Raw genomic sequence first — 21162 nt, 5'->3', positions numbered from 1 at the left:
GACAAGATTAGTTTTTTTTTGCTTTCAAATTTTATTTCTTTTCATATTTGGATGGTAGTTTTGACTTTGTTGCTCCCTGCTCTAAAGGTAGATCGATTTGGGGAAAGTTTAGTATATCTCAAAAGATTTACCTAATTATTGTTGCTCATATTTAACGGGATGCTTTTCAATCTTGATTTTGATTTCGAATTTGATTTCACAGTAGAAGGTTAGCTTGTTTTGCCTTTTACTCCAACGGTTGGAAATCTGAAATCAAATTGGTAAAACTGCCATTAAATGTGGCCAGCCACAACGAGGTAAAACCTTACCAAATATTTGCCCAAAGTGTGAACCCTCCCTAAACTGGCCCAAACCACAAGGGTAAAACCGTCCAAACCAACAAAACCCCACGCCACGAAACCCATTCCCCCCCTCCTCCCCCGCCCCCCGTACGCCTCGACCATGTCTCACAACAAGGACGACGCGGCCGGCCTCTCGGCGCCGGCCACCGCCGCGAAAACCTCCCGCCTCGCTCCCATGGGAGTGCTGCGGGCCGACGAGTGCGCCGACCTCCTCCGGCTGGTCTCCGGCGTCTCGCGCCCGCTCGAGGACGCTGTGGCGGACTTCCTCACTCGCGTTCCGCCGGAGCGCCGCCTCCGCTTCGGCTCCGCCGTCAGCTTTGTCCTCGAGGTGCGTGGTTTCTCGCCGCCGAGACCCTCCTCGCCGGTGATACCTAGTTTCAGGCGCCGCTCTGCTTGGAACCGGGGCGCTGGATGGTTGGGTGCTTAGGTTTTTAGGGGCGCTTGGGGGCGAGCTAGTGGACATACTGGTTGGTGGAGGTTTAGGGATCGGGTTGACTGAAGAACAGTTAGGTTCTGAGGCAATGTATGATCTAGTGAAAGTTTTTGCCTTCCATGGAGGACTGTCCGTGATAGTCTGTAATTCTGGCTGCTTTGTTCGAACCAAATCTTTAGTGAAACTTTTACTTTGGTAGATTGGAGAATTGTGGTTCGTGGCGAACCGTACGATTAAAAAAATTAAAAATACATGTACCCTCCTTGTTTCACACTCAATTGTTTGCTTGGGCTAGGTGGGCTTCAGTGGATTTGAGAATTGTGGCTCGTGGCGAACACTACGAGTAGCAATTAGTTGACATCCCTTTTTATTTCGCACTTAGTTTGCTGCTTTGGTTACCACTAAGTTTTTATATTGGTTTGGAGCAGAGCAGTAGATTGTTTGCAGGTCAATGTTCTTTGCAGAAATAAAAAAAGAATAGGCACGATGTGGTTGTTTGATGTCAGTATAGCTTGAATTTTTGACTGTTTTAGCTGCTTGGTACAGTTGAATGTCCCATTGACTACTATCTTGTATCACTACTTTGCTTGTTTCCTTGGTCTTGCTATGGTCTTCAATTGGACCGGTGAGAATCCAATGTTGAGATGAAATTGCTAATGGTTAGATTTTTGCTATATGTTTTGTTTTGTTGTTGGGGTAATTGTTAATATTGGGTCAAGAATTGTCACTAGTAATACTATTCTCCGTAGTATTTTAACTGCCTGATACTTAGGTTTGTATTGGACTGAAACTTTGTAACTTTCAGTGCAGAAAGTACTTGGATCTTCAAGTTTAGAATAGCCCAAAGTTTTGCTTTTGCAAGTCATAGCTTCTCATTGGAAGAAATATACAAATTATAACTTTGTCTTGTTATTATGATTCTTCCCTTCTTTGTGCATAGAGCTTGTTGAGATTGATGAGGTTTTTGGTGTGGGAATTATTTTGTAAAAGTGTAAGTCATTTTGCTGTTAGTGTTGATGTTATTGTGGTTGTAGAAATGCCACTTGTCACTTTATTAAGTTGTAAGGAAAAGGAAATCTTGGATTACTTTGGAATCAACGACCTGCTTGTCCTCTTGAAGCTTCTTTTTTTTAAATTTTTTTTTTCTATAACTATAAGGAAGTGGGTCTTCTATGCCTTATTTGGAATGAGTTAAACTTAAACCTGGTGGACCTGATTCCCGACCATCTTGTCCTTTCTTCCCAACTGGCCAGCACCCATGATGTTCCCTTTTGCATACACTCTGCCTATTATGCTTTCTCACTGTCCCTTCAACCCGTTTATACTTGTCAAACTGTTTTGCTATATGAGTTCTTATTAGGTTAGCATGAGTCTACATGGAAGAGTCATGAATAATATGATTAAAAATAGGCATCTGATTATCACTTCAGGTCATGCTAGCAATTAGATTTCCTCTTTACGTAGCCTTTGATTAGCTTTAAAGTTTGTGCAAACTTTTTTGGGAGAGCATAGATGCATATTTAGTACTGCTCATGTGTCATGAGAAATTAAGAACATGAAAAAATTCATCTTGTTAGATAGGCATGAAAATCTATACACATATCATGGTGTCATTGTTTTCTTCTGTAGAGAAGTAATAGGATTAGATCTTCTTACCAATGAGTTGGGATAACCAATGGGCTGATGTGTGATCCTCTGTTTGGATCATTTTTGCTGGAAAGCATACCTTTGGTTTCTTTATTATGTTCTTTTAGTCCACCAAAGGCGATTGTAAGTATGCAAATTGTTGCACATGTTCTGTATTCGGATTCTGTGAATTCTTTATGGCATAATGTTGAATTTTATCTTATCTGTTTCATTATTGCATTGTTGACTTTTAGTTTTTGGAGAATTATAAATAGAAAGACGCAGAAAAAAGGTGTCCAGAATAGGTACACTTGATGATATTTATCATTTCACCATTGGCTTGGCATTATAGCTTTATTTGAATTATATATATGATTCCACAGTTCAATAGGATTGACTATTGTGTTGATTCTTAAGGATAGATTATTCTCAACAAGCATTTGCTGAATTTTTTCTCCAAAGGACCTTTTGTTCAGCTGTCACTGAACTTACTAGAAAATATGTAGGCAGACAGTTCATAGTTTCATCTGATGTTCTATTCTTTCTGGGATTTATTCTCTTAGTATAGCAGATTGAAAATCAAGCTTTAATTATGTTACTCTTTCCTAATCAGGACAAGATGATGCTTCTACCTGCAGAGCGTTTAATTGCATTTGCAATTCTCCATCAATGTTATTCCTCACAGTTGGCAAATCCGTTTGTTCCTCTTTTAATAAATGTAAGCTGTAAACTTTTTGTCTATTCCTTTGTGATTCAGTTTTCGAGTAGTAAATCCTTTACCATCTGCATTAGTTTGTGCTGAAAATATGAATCGGTAAAGTTTTTTCCTTAAACTTTTGTTGATAAAGACAATTGGTGACATTAGTTGAGTATTTTTGTATCATATTTTTTGTGAACGGCTCTACTTCTTTGTTAGATTCCTTAGCCAAATTCTGTTTCTTGTAATTTTCAATTTACCTGGGTCATATTTCCTTTCTCTAAAAAAAGAATTGTGCTAATTAACCGTTGATTCACTGATGCATGCACTGATGAAAAGCTGATGTAGTATGGTAGTTCAGCACTAGGCATGGTTCAAACCGGAAGGATTAACGAATTCAGTTATTATTTTTTGAGTAAATTGCAGTTTTCCCTAGATAATTGAGCTGCAGTTTCAGAAAACCCCAGGTCTAAGCTACAGTATCACATAACCCTAGTTATTTTTTTAAATTAAATGTTGCAAAAAACCCACAGTTTACAAAATCACTCATTCCTGACATCTTGCCCACATGACGTGCTACCTGGGTGGTTTAAATTCCATTCTTGTTGTGCGATGGTGTGCAGAGTCCAGACCACCTACACATGGTGGCTGAGGCAATTAGGAATTAGGGAGCAGTGACTAGAGTACTAGACCTTTCTGTCTACTAGTGCACACCCTAATACTCATAATTAGTTGAGGCCTTATTTCATCATTAGTTATGCCGAATACTGAATTAGATCAATCCTCAATATTTTATAGGTCAAAAGTTTGCCCCGGGTCTCTCAGATTCCTGGCTACGCCACTGGGGTTAAGTGTGACTATTGATTAGACCTTAGGTTTTTTTTAACTAGACCGTTATTACCTTGGGAAAATTGCAAAAAAAAAAAAAAATTGTAGTCAGGATTAACTAAAAAAGTAAGAAAAGTGTTCATTACCTACTGTGGAAATTTCTCTTTTCCTTTCAATTTATTTTCGAAGTTACCTGCTTTGTTACTTCATACCCTGTAACTCATTTTCGTTTAATGACACTGGTAAGTGAACCCTGTCAGTTCTGCCATAGCAAAATAATTCCTACCTAGAGACTTAGTTGTGAGTAGTTGATCTCCACATTCTTCCTTCTATGTTTGGTTTGTGTTTATCACTGTTGAAAGGGTCCATGTGTACACAGCTAGCAGTTGGTTTGCACTAAATGAATACTATTCAACGATTTACTAATTGTGGCTTACTTCATCGATCCTTCTATGAAATTTGTTACCTTGCTTATACAGTGTGTATGCTACTATGCTATGCTCTTTGTGATCTTGTTGTGAAGTGTTTAAGTTTAGAGGCTTAATGCAATGTTACACAAATTTGCCTAAAATCTTACTCCAGTTTTGAAAATTGGCTGTCTTATCTTTTTTTCCATCATGCTTAAAGATTATGATTTTTTTCCATGAGATGACCAATTGCTGTTGATCTAATTTACCACGGCAGATCTAATTTACCACAACAGCACAATTCAGTGTTTTGCAGATCTTTATACTTTCTGAAGTCTTACATAAAGATGCCATGCTTGGAGTCTATCATGACTTTTTTTGTTTCCCTCAGGCTGCATGTGATGAAACCTCGGTGATAGCTGAACGTGCATTTCTCCAACTTTTGTTAAGTTTGGCTAACGGGGACAATAATAAGGAGGTATGTTCTTACTCCGTGTCTTGTGTAATTGTCCAATTATATTTTAATGGTCAAGGGTTTGTTTGTGGTTGTTGCGCCGTGCTGTGCTGTGTTGTGGAATCTAGTTTGGTAGAAGAATATTTGCCAATTTTAGTGAGATTTTTACTGTTACATATAAAAAAGATGCCTCCAATTGATAACTGCACCCAAAATTAGAAAAAAATAAGTGTTTTTGAAAAGCCACATCAATGCCAACCGGAGCGTAATTATAGAAACTTTGCATGAATTGAGGCTACATGAGTGCTGAGATATGGATCAGGCATAGTGATGGGACATGGCGATATGCCTTCCTAACCTAAAATATAATTATGTTGGCACTGATATGCGTATGTAAAAAAATTCATATATTTTTCAGAGTATATCTTGGAAGTTACAAGATTTAATTTTGAAGACACGTAAGTTGTAGTCCAGTTAGGAGGTGGTATGTATGATTATACTCCCTCCGTCCATTTTTATAAGGCTTAAACCAGCAATTTCTCTTGCAATAAGTTGTTACCATCATATAATCATGACTGTATGAATGTACATTTAAATATGAATCTAGTGATACCACTTTTGTATCACCAAACCTATATATAGCTAGCCTAATTGTTAGCCAAAAGCCCAAAACTTATAAAGTTGAAATATTGAAATATGTGCGCGTCTTATAAATTTGGCTGAGGCAGTAGTGTAGCTGATCAGGAAATGACGAGAAAAAAAAGGTGTATGATTGCATAGTGGATGGCAATGGCAGCATGTTGGATTGGATGGCCTGCAGCCGGCGATCGCTGACTGGTCTTGATGCTGAGGGTTGTTTTTTTCCATTTCTCTGGTAACTTCCCCTCAAATGCTCCACATTTTATCACCTGTGGCAAAAAACGAGACAACACCATAATCCAGTGCGGCAAAACTATATCTGTTTAGGATTTAGGGGGTAGGATGTTTGGTTTCTATGTCTTAAGGGATTGTAAGTGGACTTAGGTACTAAAGTTTAGCATTAGTTCCTTGCCTCCTTGCTGGCATGCATCAGAAAATAGTAGATCTGCCTAGCTAAGTTTGTGGGGTACTTCAGTTTTTATGGTTGCTGAAATATATACTTGCATTGTATAATATTTTTTTTTTGAATTTTCAGATTCTGAAGCAGTCTGCTGTAGATTACTTGAACGGCTGTAATTGTGAATCTCAGGTATATGATTGTACCTTCATATGGTTATGAAACTGAGTGGAAACAGTTATTAGGCAAACTACGTCCTGTATATGTAGGATTAATTGTTCAGAAGGGTATCTATTTTATAGGTCTTATTGCCAAGAGAGCAGCTTGAGAAGCAATACTCCTGCAGTGCTGTACAACCCCAGCCATACACTAGTAGTTTCAGAAATGCTACTGTCAGAAGTGCTATTCCCGACCCAGATGTTTCTCAAAGCTGCGTTAATTCATCAGAGTATGAATACTCAACTACTCCCTCCGTTCAAACATACAAGGCGTATTTTATTTTGGAAAAGTCAAACTTCATATATTTTGACCAAGACTTAGTCAAATTATAAGTATGTTTAGTGTATACAAATTATACAACTAGATTCATATTTCAAAATGCTTTCACACTATATTGGTTTTGTAGCTATAAATTATATATTTTGTGAGAAAACAGCAGTCAAAGTCCAACTTGGAAACCGAGCCAAAACAAAATATGCGTTGTATTCTTGAACAGAGGGAGTACTTTCTTGCAATAATTGTTGATATGCATCCATAGCTTGGAGTTCATTTTACACTTCTATTAGTTTTATTATGATTCAAGTTCTTCTTTCTCATTATTTATAGGGTGTCACCAGCCAGACCAAATAGAGATAATGTGGTTGCTAGTTTACTTCAACAAACATCACTTAAAGGATTGGCTCCTCAATGGATACGACCCCCTCCACCAATACTTGAAATCCTTGAAGGGGAGGTAAGATTGCAGGCTAAGAGTTGTTTATTTGTATTGCTTTTATACCTGAACATACATGCACTCTTGATGAATTTACAGTTACAGTGGCTGAACCTAGACAACAACCATGAGCTACTATGGGATGGTAGCATGTGTGCAGACACTAGCCGAGGGGCTGTAATTCGAGATTTGGTTGGACAAGCTAGTAAAGGTCCACTTGCACCTGCCCAACAAGAGGTTCTTTTTACAATCTTATTCTCAAATGGATGTGTTGATATTGAGTGGTTAACTAAAATAGTACATGACCATTAGGATTTTACATTTTCATCTAAGAAACTATGAGTTTGTTTTAGCATTGATTATTTTTGAGTAATTCTTGAACACTTTTCCCTCGTTTTTGTTCAGAGTTTCACAAGACTCACTACCATTTTTCTTTCTGTTTCAGTTTCACCAATTCCTCTTTTTGGACAATTTTATCATATTGTTGCCACTACTTCCAATTGTTCCTTACATATTTACATCACTTCATTTCCTTAAATATTTGATGAGGAAAATAGAACTAAGCCCTTCAATCTATTATATTTCCTTTAGTATAGCCCTTTTTATTTTGGGAAATGTATACTTTGTGCCCTGTAACTATCCTTGGAATGTAAATCCACCATGAACTCCAAATGTTAATGCCAATGCACATTATCGCTCAGCCCAATCCACCCTTGTTTTGGGCCTATGATGTAACCAAGTGCGTTAATATGTTAGAGAAAATTAGATTCAGTCAGCATGAGGTCTCACATGTCAACAAATTTATCATGTCCTTATTTTTTTCTTCCTATCTGCTTTCCGATTCTCTTTCTTGCCCCAGGACCAGCCTTCCCTGAGAAATACCACAACTGCTGTCGCTAGGCCTTGCACTTTACTCACATCTTGCTTCCCCTGCTAGGACTCTTGTGCCATGTGTGTAAGCCTCCTTGCAACAATGGTTTGCTTGATTGTTGTTGTGCCCATCATCCCCTTGCTGTATCTCACAAATTGAACCCACCAAAGGAACACTGACAGTGATGTGGTCAGATGTAGATTCAAATTGATATGGATAGTCCGCATTCTACAACTACCATATTTATAGGATACACATGGTTTAGGAAGGATTCTCAGCTCCATAGAAGTAAGAAGTGTTTGAGTGTTTGGAACAGAATGGTACAGGAATTCTATAGGATAGTGTTTCCTTTGACCCATCCAAACACTCATCCCCTCAAATTTTGTCTTGCTTGTGTAGGATCGAGGAATTTCTCTGACCCATCCAAACACTCGCCCCTTAACTTTTCTGTGCTCTCCAATCCTATGTTTTTCACCTCAATTCGTATTGTATACCATGTTTCTTTATTCCTTTTTTTTTCATTCGCATGTTCCAAACAAGGCCATTAGATTTTTGCATTTTATTATTCAAATTTGTACTTGTATTTGTAACAAAAGGGTGCAAATACAGACACAGATGTGATAAAACGATAAATATAATTTTATGTGAATAATAAGTTTTTAGGTTCCCTTTGATCCGTTGCCTTTGAAATGGGGCCTTAGCTTTTTTTGCATCCAATTAATAGTTCATTGTTTGAATTTGTACTTGTACTTGCAATAAAAGGGTGCAAATATGGTTTGGTTTTTTCCATCTAAATTCAAACCCTTTGCATACACATGTAAATTCGAAAAAAAACAATAAATGTATTTTATTGCAGTTCTTCTACTTAATTGGCTATTTTTGAACTTAATGTAACTTTGTGTTCCTTTTGGCTAGGTGAATAAAATGTAATGATTAACTATCATGTGTATTATAATGAAATATTACTACTATCTTGTCATTCCACAAGTTATTTTGGATTTCTAAATATCTAATTGTTTATATGGCTTAAAAATATGGATACTAAACTCATGTGGTTCAACCACTATTACATTTGTGTTTGATTTTATTTCACCCCTATCAAAAACCAACATTTATAGTACTATTGGGGTTGAATTTTATGTGATATTGAGAGCGGTGACAACCCAAAGCACTGTTGGAGTTTAGAGTGGAGACTATACTTTGGGGGATAGTTCAAAGGTATGGATTAGACATTTGTCATTGTTCTGTTTGAGCCCTTAAAGGCTTTAACTATTCAATAGTCTCTCGTGCCATGTGATTAGAGAGGCACCTTGTGGGTACAACCCACAACCAAAGTGCAATAAGTGGATGAGTCCCACATCCACTCACAGAGCTTGGCTTTGTTGTCTCTTCTCCACCTTTATTGTTCTCACAAAGTGAAGCTATTCGCTGACAAACACTATCTATAGAGGCTTTGCTAAATGTGGATTGTGTAATTGGCGGTTATCGAGAGTGAATGCCACTGAAGGAGTAGTCTGTGGAACTATTATTGTGCAATGGTTAAGAAGACAAGTGAGGTTGTGCAAAGGCATAGTGAGGCTAGGTAACTTGAGGTTCCCAGACGCTTAGTGTAACACATGCATGGCCAGTGCAGGGTGCCTCAACCCGAGGCGACTTGCGATGAATTGAAGGGCAACTAGAGCAGTCCATGTGACATGTGGATAGTGGAAATGCCAATTGCACACAAGGTGATAGTGCTCTAGGATTAATGGAATACTTTTTCTCTAAAAGGTTTCAAAGGGGACATGTGGTGATTGTCCATCCTAGCTCAACTGTTCCAAGTTGTCTAGCTTTAAGGACGATTGAAACTATAAGTTTGTTGATTTGAGCTATAATTTAATTGTTTGAAAAGGAGGAACATACTTAAAAACATAAAAGGATATACAAATTTATATTATTTTAAGTAAATTTTGTAACATTTTTTATATGGATTTCATGCATTTATTTTTACTCTCTATTTTTTTAGCTAACTAATCTTAAAAATGGCATATATAGTTCATTTAGTAATATGGGGCCCGGACCCGGACTTATGTAAGTCGAGAAAGAGGGACTCACACGTAGCAGTTAGAAAGTTTGGTGGACACACAAAAAGAGGATCTTGGATAAAGCATTAGTTTGTTTTTTTCCTTTCGCTATCACATGTGGAACACTCCACTTTAGTCCGTCAACCTCAAATTATGAATGATTAATTGTTTTTACACATAAATACTACATGTACACCCTACTGTTTCAAATAGCAGGTTGTACAAATATGGTAATAAAGTTTTGTGATGCCAGATAGTGAGACATGATATTTTGGTGCAAAATGCTTCATGTTGTTCAAAAAGATATTGAAGTTAATCACACTATTCAAAATGAGCAGCGCTAATAGTGTTTATATGTTTGATAAGTGCTAGGGCTTGTTGTCTGTATTCTACTTGCTTTTAAAAGGCTAATAGTGTTTGTTTATATGTTTGATAAGTGTTAGGGCTTGCTGTCTGTATTCTACTTGCTTTTAAAAGTTAGTTGTGTTGCAAATGTAGCAATTACATTTTGCTTGGACGATATTGTTCTAATGCTCATATTTATGTAGTCTATTATTGGAAATATCATAATGCTTGAATGCTTATGTTATGTAGTGTATTATTGGAAATATCATAATGCTCTAATGCTCATGTTTGTTTAATGCTAATATTTAGTATATATGCCATAACAGAAATGTATAGCTATGCCTCCTAGGGAAGCACTCTTCGGCAAGGTCTACAGCAGGCGTAACCGGAAACATGGTAGTGGGCCAACCCAATCATAGGGGTTTCAAACCACTAAAATTGGAAAAATAAAATTTTATTGCCATATTTATTCAGTTATTCGATACTATGTTCCAAGATAAAACATAAATGGGACACTCAGAGATTTGTTGAAAGAAGAGAAAAGTTATCATAGTATTGCCATTTCACATGTGTGGCAGAAGTGTTGTTAACCCCAAAGGAAGCACTGAAGGTTCCTATCAAACAAAACAAAATATCTATATATTTCTTGTGGGTTACTATGCATTACCTTGTGTCTTGGATATATTTTGTGAAAATAGGCAATCTAATTTTCGTTATTGTTAAAGAACAAAATATCTATATATTCCTTTTGGTGTTCTTTTCCCCTGTAGAGATATTGAATACAATATATAATATACCTTCTCCATAGCTATTGTAATTTCAAACATGAACACGCTACTGCCAAACAAATTATATAGATCCAAACATATACAAAACAATGCTATCTTTCCCTCTTCAGGAGGTGGCTTGATTGATTAGCATGGCAAGGCAAGGAACATCCTCCCTTAGAGGTTAAGGACTACTATGGTTGTGATATGCTATGAGGTCGAACCCTTCCCGAGACATGATGCAAGGTTTTGATGCCATGTAACTAATTCATATCCTTCAGAACTTATGTCTAGAAGGAACCTTCCTAATAATGACTGTTGATGCTATAGCTAGTTACTTGTCACATGCTTCAGGTCGATGCAGCAAGGGCACCGCATTGTTGGTATCCTTGCCCTCAAAATGCATTGACAATTTCCATTACTGAAGAAACTACTGATCCTTGAGATAGAAACTAAGTAGTGATGACAACTCCTTGACAAGATTCTAGGACACGTTGATAGCTCAAACCATATCATTGTACCAACAAGAGAATAATTGCTAGTGACCATGGTTCAAACAAACACAATTCACTTTATCTGGCGCTAGAATAACCTCCACATTATGAAGCTAATGCAATTGAGAATAAGAGATGTTCACCGCTTGAGTATTGTGATGTGAAAAACTTGAAAGTTGAGTTCTTGTTAGTGGTCTAGATTTTTTCCTTTCCATTCAAAGACTTATGGGTGCTCTACTTAGACTCAACCAATGACCCATTATGATTTGTGATGGGGTGATGGATCTTGCTTGCCTAACCTTGATCTTGTAAGTCATTTTTTGATTGGAAAGTCTAAATGACCTCTTGAACTTTGGGGTTGAGTTCGAACACAGCCAAGTCCCTCTCTAACCGTCAATGCACCCCTTGGATTATAAAACTGTGTAAACAACCCCTAAACTATGCCTACATGACTATGCGAAACTATCAAAATAAACCCCTAAGGGGTTTTGCCACCATGACTTGTGATGTGGCTGCATATCTGAAAACCCCAATGTGTCAAAGTCTAGTTCCTCTCACGTGGGATGCGTGTGGCGGATCCTCCTCGGGCCTTTTTGGCCGTAGTGTGATGCTGTTCGAGCCGTATGCAAAGACGTACCTTGTGCCGTCCGCATGGGCATTACTGGTACCAACACAACTCATCGTTCATGTCCTTCCCCATATGCCGTCCTCAAGGCACAGAGGGCTTCTCCCGCTTCGGTCAACTTGTTAGTTGCTGCCACCTCTCAAACTTGTGCACCAGGTGGCTTGAGTGAATCGGCGCAACGACTCGAGATTGACTTACCAGAGGCAAAACAAACCCACATCAAATCGAATTGATTGGAGAGAAAGGAAGAAACATTTCAAGGACAACCAACAAAACAAAAACCCTATCTGATCAAGGAAGCTATTGTTCCTTACTGACCAAAGAAAAAATAAATCCAAGTTTGCATGCATGGATCTCTACTTTGCAACAGTCGCACAAAAGAAATAAATCCAAGTCCATATGGATGGATCTCCTCTCCACACTAGACAAAAGAAATCAATCCAAGTCCAGATGGATGGAGGCGACACAAGAGAGAAGTAGAAATGGATCTAAGCATGGATTCATGGATCTCAATCCCACGCCATTCACGTAAAAGAAAAATCCTAATTTGGATGGGTGGAGAAAAGAAGATAATAGATTGATCAAGTCCAGGTAGATGGATCTCCATTCCATGTCATATGTTGATGGGAGTGGGCCATCAACCTTGGAAGAGATGGGGATAGTAAGGGTGGAGACCGGCAACCTATGTGTCACCCATAGCAGATACTGATACGGTGATACACAATTATCAAAGGGACGACTATGGTAATATAGAGAACATATCAAAGTATTGAAGTTTCGGTGTATTGTATACATGTATGGTTGTGTTAGTGAAGTATCGGTGGTACATAGCCGGCAGCAATGGAAGGGGGTGTTAGCAGGATTGGCACCAAGGAGAGAGATGGAGAGTGTAAGGAGGAAAAGTGTATAATGTATGAAATGTGGGCTCGGTGAGTACATATTTATTAAATGATTGATTGCTGGGTAAGCGAAACATTGTCGGCCATGTTATCAACCATGGAGAAAAAAATCACCTTAGGTGGTCATTTAGATGGTTTTGCATAGTTCGTGGGTTGTTTAAATGGTTTTGTAGTTTGGAGGATAAGTAGCCGGATCCCCAAAGTTGAAGGGGTTAATTAGGTTTATTCCTATTTTGTATAGGTAGTAGATATTGCAATTCTGTTCCTATAAATTTGATCAAGAAAACTTTGTCCTTCTCGTGCTTTGTTATGGACAGAATATGTCATACCCTAGGATGTCGTGCCAAAGTCATCGAGCTCGGTTTGCGGTATGCCCTTGGCTCCGCTATGGCACCTAGATGTGCTCATCTCGCACCTCAGCCATTGTGCTTGTCTACGCTACATCTTCAGCTCCACTCCTAGCCCAAGAGAGCTATGTGGTGACATAAGTTGCACCACGGGCACTGCTCCCAGATTGCACTATACCCTCCTCCCGAAAAATTGGACACAGCCTTGACTGGGATAGAGAGGGTTATGGGGGCATGGTTTGCTGTAGCCTTGTTTGGTAGTGGTGACTTGGGAAGAGCTAAAGGACGATGAGAGGATGAGGAGGAGGCAAGAAAAGGAATTTTTGTGAGGGAGTGGTTGGTTTGTTAGATAAAATAATTTTTTTCTAAAAGTTAGTAGATTTGTCTTGGATGTGATTCTTTTTCCGTTTTGTATAGAGGTTTTTGAGGGAGATGAAAGCAACTCGACTTTTAAAGTAATAGATATTGTTGTGAATTAAATAGCATTTTTCTTGGATTGCTTGAATTGTGTCTTTGCAAGTCCTTTCACGCCCTGATTAAGGCGCTTCATTCTTGCCTGAACCGGAAACTTGGAAAATTAGGTCTAGTGGTAAGGGCTGCTGGTCACCGAGACTTCTTGACTGAGTTCTAGCTTTAGGTCGAGGTGTTTCTGTGGTAGGGAGAAATATTACAGATGCATTCATGGGCCACACTATAGCAGGAACAAGTTGATGGCAGTGGGCCAGTGCAACAATTGAGCCAGCTCTTAAATACCTAAGTTTGTAGAGAAAATTCTTTGTTAAATTGTCAATTTTGTCAAGTACCTGATTCAGCTAGAGATTACCTTTTCAGACATGATGCTTCGTTGGGTATATTAAGTTATAGCAGCATAGTTCTAATATCCTAGTTTTTTAGGCTAATGAGAATTGGAGATTCCTAAGAAGATTAAGAGAAATGAGGTCTCCATAAACTTATCTTTGCCTCACTTTCTTGGCTGTCTGGTTTCATTAATACAACAGGTGAGTGCCCCCTGTTGGGTGGTCAAGGACCCCTATCTAGGTGCTGCCCGTGTGGGCATGTCTACAACCTTCGTTCTTCTATCTGGGCCCATAGCAACATATGTTTTCATGCTGCAGAAGTGTTGAGCGATTGGTTAACCACTTGCTTTCCGGTTACCACTCACTTTCCTGAATTAAGAAGTGAAACTGGCTTTGTCGCTAAAAAAAGGAAGAACTGAAAATGTAAACGTCTAGATAGGAAAGTGTCAGGACTTTGATAGAAAATGAGTGCTATTCAGAAACATGGAATATGCAATAAATTAATCATAAACAAACCTGAACATATTTGTAAAATAATGGTAGTAACCACAATATGCTATGTGTAGTGTTGTAGTGGGCTAATAGCCCAATAATGTGTTTTAGCGGGGCATGCACATAACAACAAGATGCTCTATAGTGGCCCCAACCCTACATTTCCATTTTATTGTGCTATTTATATCATTTTAAATCTCTAATGGATTTATAACTTCTTACAGCAAATTGTGAGAGAGTTGGCGAAGGACTGGAAGCTAGTCTATCATTGCGGGATGACACCACAGAAGCTCCCTGTATGTACTTGCTTTTGACACCATGTTGAATCCTTTGCATGCTTTGTGTTGATGGTCTGACAATTTTCTTGTTTCAGGACCTTGTTGAACATAATCCACATATTGCTGTTGAATTTCTTTCAAAGCTAATCAACTCTCCGGACATGGACGCGTATGTATAACAGCTGTTTCTTTTGTTATATTATATATTCTTCATCTTTGTCACTATTGTGTAAAACTGCACATCACATTTCACACTTGCCTTTTTGTTTGACAGATACTTTGATGTTCTCGTCCACATGGAAATGAGCCTGCATTCAATGGAAGTAGTAAACAGGCTCACTACTGCAGTAGTTCTACCGCCAGGATTCATTCATGACTACATCTCAAACTGTATTAGATCGTGTGAAGACATTAAGGTTTGAATCTTAATTTTGCATGTCATTGTTTGTGGTAGTTCAGCAGTGATCATCTTTGGATAATTATAGTAACATGATTCCAACATTAGTTGTGGGCTTCGTAGTTTTCTGTAGCATGCTAAATGATTCTTTGGACGATCCCTAGTTGTTGATGTACTTGTCCTCAATCAAGTTCTAATTGTCTCAAAGATGGGAATTTTGTTCGGCACACTTATCAATATATTGCATATATGGACCTAACAACTATTCTTTTGCATAACATATCTAGTGCAATCACCTCGAATGTGTTTGAAGTAGAAAAAAGTAAATTGTAACAACTGTCTGTTTTATTTTTCCTTTTCCTTCTATTGCCCAACATGTCCCATCAGGGATTACAAAGTGGTTATTGGAGCATGTCTGGTTCCTGTTTTTTACTCTTTACCAGAGGTAATTTCTCGAAAAGTGCCAAAGAGAAATCATAATTAGTTTGAAAGCTTGTAGAAGTTTAAATTTGAATGTCAAGTTCAAGCTGTTTTGAAAATCTGGGGGCACTAAATTTCTGAAAACCACGAATGTCATTTCTTCAACTCTTGCTGATATAAGAATACCCATCTATTTCCTCCTTTTGATGTACTTTTATACTGTATTTACCATTCTGGCCTTGCACATAGTAAAGTGAAGGAACACTTTTGTCTCTGTTGACTATTGGAAGGAAAAGTTGGATATACCTATTTGTTAAATTTGATGCACATCACTTTGTTTAATGTGTGAAACATTGATAATGTTTTTTTAATGACATTGCTTGCAGGATAAATACATGCAAAATAGACTAGTGAGATTAGTATGTGTTTTTCTACAGAGTCTCATTCGAAACAAGATAATAAATGGTGAGTGTATCAATGTGCAGTTCTCATATTGTACGTTTAATGCAGTTCTATTTATTTATTCTATTGTGCTAAGTACAGACCCCAACCATAAGACTTCTCTAGTTGTACAATATTTTGAATTTGCATGTTCTATGCAAACTACTCAGTTTGATTTATCTACTGTTAACACTTAAAAAATCATCATGTTTGATCCACTGGGAAAAATAATAACATGCTGTTATGCAGATAGTACTGTAAACTTTTCTACTTCAATCACAGATTTGGAAAATAATGTGCACTCTGCTCTGAGTTCACATTAAATATATGCAGAAGTGATCTCTCTCCACTTTGATTAACTGATTTTCAATGTTCCTTTCTCATTGTAATCAACTCAGTGGATTGCTGAAAGCCTGTGTTCAACATGATGTTTAATTGTTTATTATCTGTGTATATACCTTAGTATAGGGAGGTGCCCTGTCGTAGTTGTGACTTGCCAGAAATCTAAAGTTGTCTGGTCCTGGTATAAGAAGGTTTCAAAAGAAATGTAAAATGGTGCACTCATTATATGTGAAAAAATTTAAAGTTGTGCTGACTGTATCCGCAATGAATTGTGTTACCTTTTGGAACTAAGTTGTAACAATCATAGAAGTATGGTTAGATATCTGTTCCCCCAAAAGTCAGCAGCTGGTCTGTTAGTGAAAACTGACTGTTTTTCTTCCTTTGTACCCTCAAATGGCAAAATTGAGTATTTTTTTCTTCACTTTTTGATGTTATAATAATGTCTAAGTAGCATCTGTTGACAAAAAAAAGACAGATGAAATTGAGTCATTCAGGCTATGAACTGGGCTGTTACAAATGTTTCAGCGGAAACTAATGGTTTCTTGAAGCGTGCATAAGTATGCTAATTTTTATCAGTACATATTGTTTCCCTTTCTTAATTTGACTGTTGATTTTGTATAATGTAAGACTTCTGATCGTTTGTGTAGTACTTAATCCATTGTTGATTAGGATTGAAATGTTTGTACCATGTAGTCCATGACATTTTTTCTGGATGCTTCGTTTTGTGCAGTGCAAGATCTCTTCGTCGAGGTACAAGCATTCTGCATCGCGTTCTCACGAATAAGAGAAGCGGCTGGGTTGTTCAGGCTCCTCAAATCTTTAGAATGAAGGGCATTGTATGATCTGTTGGAGTTCAGTTCAGTTCTCTAAACAAAATTTTCCATTGTGTACATCCATAGCTCTGTGTTTTCGTGTCGAACTGCTAATCCGTGATTGGTACGGACTTTATAGATCATAGCTCTTCTCGGTGTATTAGTTGTCATTAAGCTATCCTCTTCCTCTCAGAAAGACCAGGGAGGTGGGGGGGGGGGGGGGGCGGCGTGCCCCATAGCTGTTTTCCAGGTTCAGTTCGTTGAATCAGTCCTGTCGGCGGTGTCGTTGTATCATACAATGCACTAAGCCTGAGATATGTGTTCCCATGGACATGATGACAGATCTGTATCGTGGCAAAATTTGTGGGGCATTCTGTTTTCATGTATCAGCCAACAATGGCAAGCCCCCCCCAAAATGAATGAATGGTCAGACAATGGCAAGGCAACCAAGATGGATTAGTCTGTGATACTTGCTGCACGTACATACATGGATCTTTTAATGTTAAAGGAATATGGGTGGTTGTTTGATCAAATTTCGTTCCTCAAGGTTATATACCCAACATCTGTTTTCAAGATCTGTGTACAAGTGCATGATGGACTAAAGTCAGATCATGCTCAGGTGTCACAGCAATAACCTGCAGCCTGTGAAAGATATGTGGGCAAAGGAAAGCTGTATTCAGCCGTTCCACTTCCTTCCGTTGCAGTGTACTTGGGATTTATGAGATGCACTTGGTTTTGTTTCCCTGTTGAATTCCTGCGTGCCAAATGCCTTTCAGTGGCCCAAAGAAATTTTGCGGATGCTACTTGTTTGAGTCGGTTCTTGGTGCAGATCGGGCGCCATAGCTGGATCAGGTGGTTGCCGGTTACTGTTTACTCGGTAAATAAATAATTAAAATGAAGGGCAACATAGTTTTTTCTTTGTGATGCGTCTTGGTGCATAAATCAATTTCATTACTACTTTTTAGGCGTAGATCGAATTACTATTACAAAGTGGTGTCAAGCCTGGTGAAAGAGAATCATGCCTGGTGAAAGAAACGTTTTGGGCAGGTGTTACCAAGCGTTGTGCAGATTGCAGTCTTGATCGAGTATTCCACCAATGCAGTTTGACCATCAACTGCTCCCAATCTCACGCCACATGGGACTAGGAGGGACAGGGCGAAGCGACTGACCAGGACGCCGGCAATTTGCAGACATGCGCCGTGGCGTTTACCGCCGCCCGGGTGGCAAGCCGGCAGCGCCCATTCCTCAGTGTAATATTCCTGCCGTTATGGTCACAGATTCTAGTCTCCCTCGAAGATGAGAATATGTTTGAAGAAAGAAAAATGTCACTGTTTCAAGAAGAAAAAGAGTAGCAGCAGCAGCAGCAGTAGCAGAATGTGATGTCTCACTGCAATTTTAGGGAGAGGACATCGTACTTTACTTGATTTGCTGTTCTGGAGTGATACGTCAAGTGTGATTTAAAGCTTGATTTTTTTTTTGTTTTTTTGAAACGGATGTTCTCCTCATCCATCGTTCAATTCATCACACATCCACATATGGGCGAGTTGGGCACTTCGGCTATAAAATCCTTGGGACACAACGTGACTGGCTGCACGTTTCAGGATTAATCAAATGCTTTCTTGGCTGTCTTTTCTTGCCTGACCAGGAACAAATTCGTCAGAGCAAAAAATGATGTGTGTTCCCTGCAAAAGGCTGAAGCATGCATATATATAACTCTGTTAGTGATCAGAACCAGACACAACCTAAACTAATTGCTGTCATGCTTTATCTGTATACATTTAAGGTCTAGTTCAATGCATCAGTGAGCAAGTTGATGGTATAAAATACAGGTACTTTCAGTAACGACGAAAAGCTAGCTGGATTTGAACGACTTTTTTCAGTGGCTCAATTATCAACGGTCTATCTGCCATGTTGTATGGCCCGGTTGGTTATACTTCCTACTTGTAGGATGCTACAAGTAGAGTTTCTACACTTTCGCAAAAGAAAAAGAAATATCTTTACAGTATTGAGCCTTATGTGTTTAACATTGTAATTCACTTAAAATTGTGATCTGTTTCCTGTGAGTTCAAAAGCATTTACCTAATTCATCTTCTATACCATTATGAGTATTTCTATTTCTATATCGTTGCTTGTTTCGGTGTGTGGCTGAGAATAATGGGATTTTTAAATAATCGCCCCGAGATTGGTCCATTCTAAGCTTAAACTAGCCCATGCCCAGTGCTAGTATAGCTCAACAATTAAAAGATTTCAAACACTGTCACACAGAGCTTCATCTTATACGACTCGGAAGATCTCATCTCACATGATTTCAGAGCCATCACAGTTATATCGTCAGAGATTACCATTCATTATCTCCCACGGGTAAGTAGCCATGTGATCTCCCATGGTTTGCGGCTGGAACTCTGGGAAACAAGACATCAGTGGTACTCTGTTTTAAAGGCTGAAAAAAGATGAATAGTAAAATGTGCCCAAAAACAATAAACAAATACTTTTTGGGATAGCCAGGTCACCCAGGCATTGCCCGCAATCACCCCCTCTTTTTTTCACCATTTTCTAACCATTTTAATTCAAGACCACCCAACCTTCTTACCACTGAGCTAGCTTGTGTTTTATGCTAGGGTTCCAAGATAGATTCCTTTTAACATGTTATTACTACGTTCAGGTGGCACCGAAATTCAAATACAAGATAAACAAGAACAAATTTAAATCATACATTATCTTAGAAATATAAATCACACATTAACAAAGGACATAAGATAATTTAAACAGAAGTGAACTTAATTTAAGAACTGATTTTTTATCATACACAAAAAGATTAGTACATTTAAGCGTTCTGTCGGGACCGGTCTAAGAACAGACCAATATCCATTCCATATACTGAGCCAGGAATCAAGCTCAATATATGACGACTTCATAGATGATAATAAAAGAACAATGTCATAATTTTATCCGTTATTACAAAGGGACCTTCGAGGGTCAACAAGAAGCAAATAAAACCGCAGCTAGCGTAGATCCTTTATTATTCCATTCCGCAGGTAGTCGATGGAGAGCACCACCTCATAGCACATTCTCTTCAGAGTAGCCATCAGAATCTTCGTCGACTGATTAGTGAAGTTACAACAAGTGTGAGTACATCTCGTATTACGCAAGTTGTGGTAAAGTAATGAAGTGAAGCCAATCACAATAATAAAACTTACAAGAGCTTATTTGCATAAAAGAAAAATTTAGTAAAAACATTCTTGACCTCAATTGAAGTTGACCACCTCAAACATGGTTCCCACAACCATGAATGACCCATCCATCCAAGGTTTTCCAAAACATTTCCAAAATGTTCTAATCATGTGTGGTATTCCTCGCCGTTCATGACTGTGAGCGCTGGTGATATATCAGTTTTACACTCTGCAGAGGTTGTACACTTTACCCATAAGACGTGATCACCAGTTATGCCCATGTTAGCCAACACTTACACACTTCCGAGGTGTGCAACTAGAATTCTCACTGCAAGGCCTTTCCAAAGTCTTCTCTCAACAAGTGTGTACCCGATGTGGTTTCACTGCCGATATACAAATATCCTCAACAATAGAAGCCCCCTCTTGTGCCAGACAGTTCCAAGGAAATCTCATCTATTCCCCATTCCTCTACTTGATCTACACTATATTAGGAGAAAACTAATTATTCAGTCAGGCCCATCCCATACCGGACTTGTGGTTGTACCGTAAAGCTCAGTCCAATAGTACCATGAATCAATCCTTAATTGAATTGAGAAAGACTACCATCCACCTGCCCTTGACAACCAACCCAACCTCTTGCTCAATTTCCTAGTCTATGTTGCTAAAAAACACAATTTTATCTCACTGCATATAGCCTTTGTCAAGTTATCAAACCAAGTTTTGTTTCCAAGCATGGCTAAGCAGTACTACCCCTGATCTCACCAAAACCGAGGCGATGAGGTAGATACAAGGAAGCTAAGGTATTGCCTATCATGGGTTTCCCACCGACAACTATAAGCATGCAATTTT

General features: G+C 38.5%; 1 protein-coding gene across 1 annotated transcript; it reads left to right on the top strand.

Annotated features, from left to right (window-relative positions):
• The first annotated feature begins 406 nt into the window (after positions 1-406).
• Positions 407-17698, top strand: LOC133887141 (uncharacterized). The gene is made up of 12 exons (XM_062327080.1): positions 407-669; positions 3014-3118; positions 4724-4810; positions 5961-6014; positions 6125-6270; positions 6648-6774; positions 6853-6990; positions 14678-14749; positions 14827-14900; positions 15006-15147; positions 15935-16013; positions 17062-17698. The coding sequence occupies exons 1-12, from the start codon at positions 442-444 to the stop codon at positions 17157-17159; spliced, it is 1350 nt and encodes a 449-aa protein (XP_062183064.1). The 5' UTR covers positions 407-441; the 3' UTR covers positions 17160-17698.
• Positions 17699-21162: the final 3464 nt, after the last annotated feature.

This window comes from Phragmites australis, chromosome 12, assembly GCF_958298935.1.
Source record: "Phragmites australis chromosome 12, lpPhrAust1.1, whole genome shotgun sequence".
NCBI lineage: Eukaryota > Viridiplantae > Streptophyta > Magnoliopsida > Poales > Poaceae > Phragmites > Phragmites australis.
The sequence above is the reverse complement of the archived record's forward strand: the minus strand, read 5'-3'. Positions and strand labels throughout refer to the sequence as shown.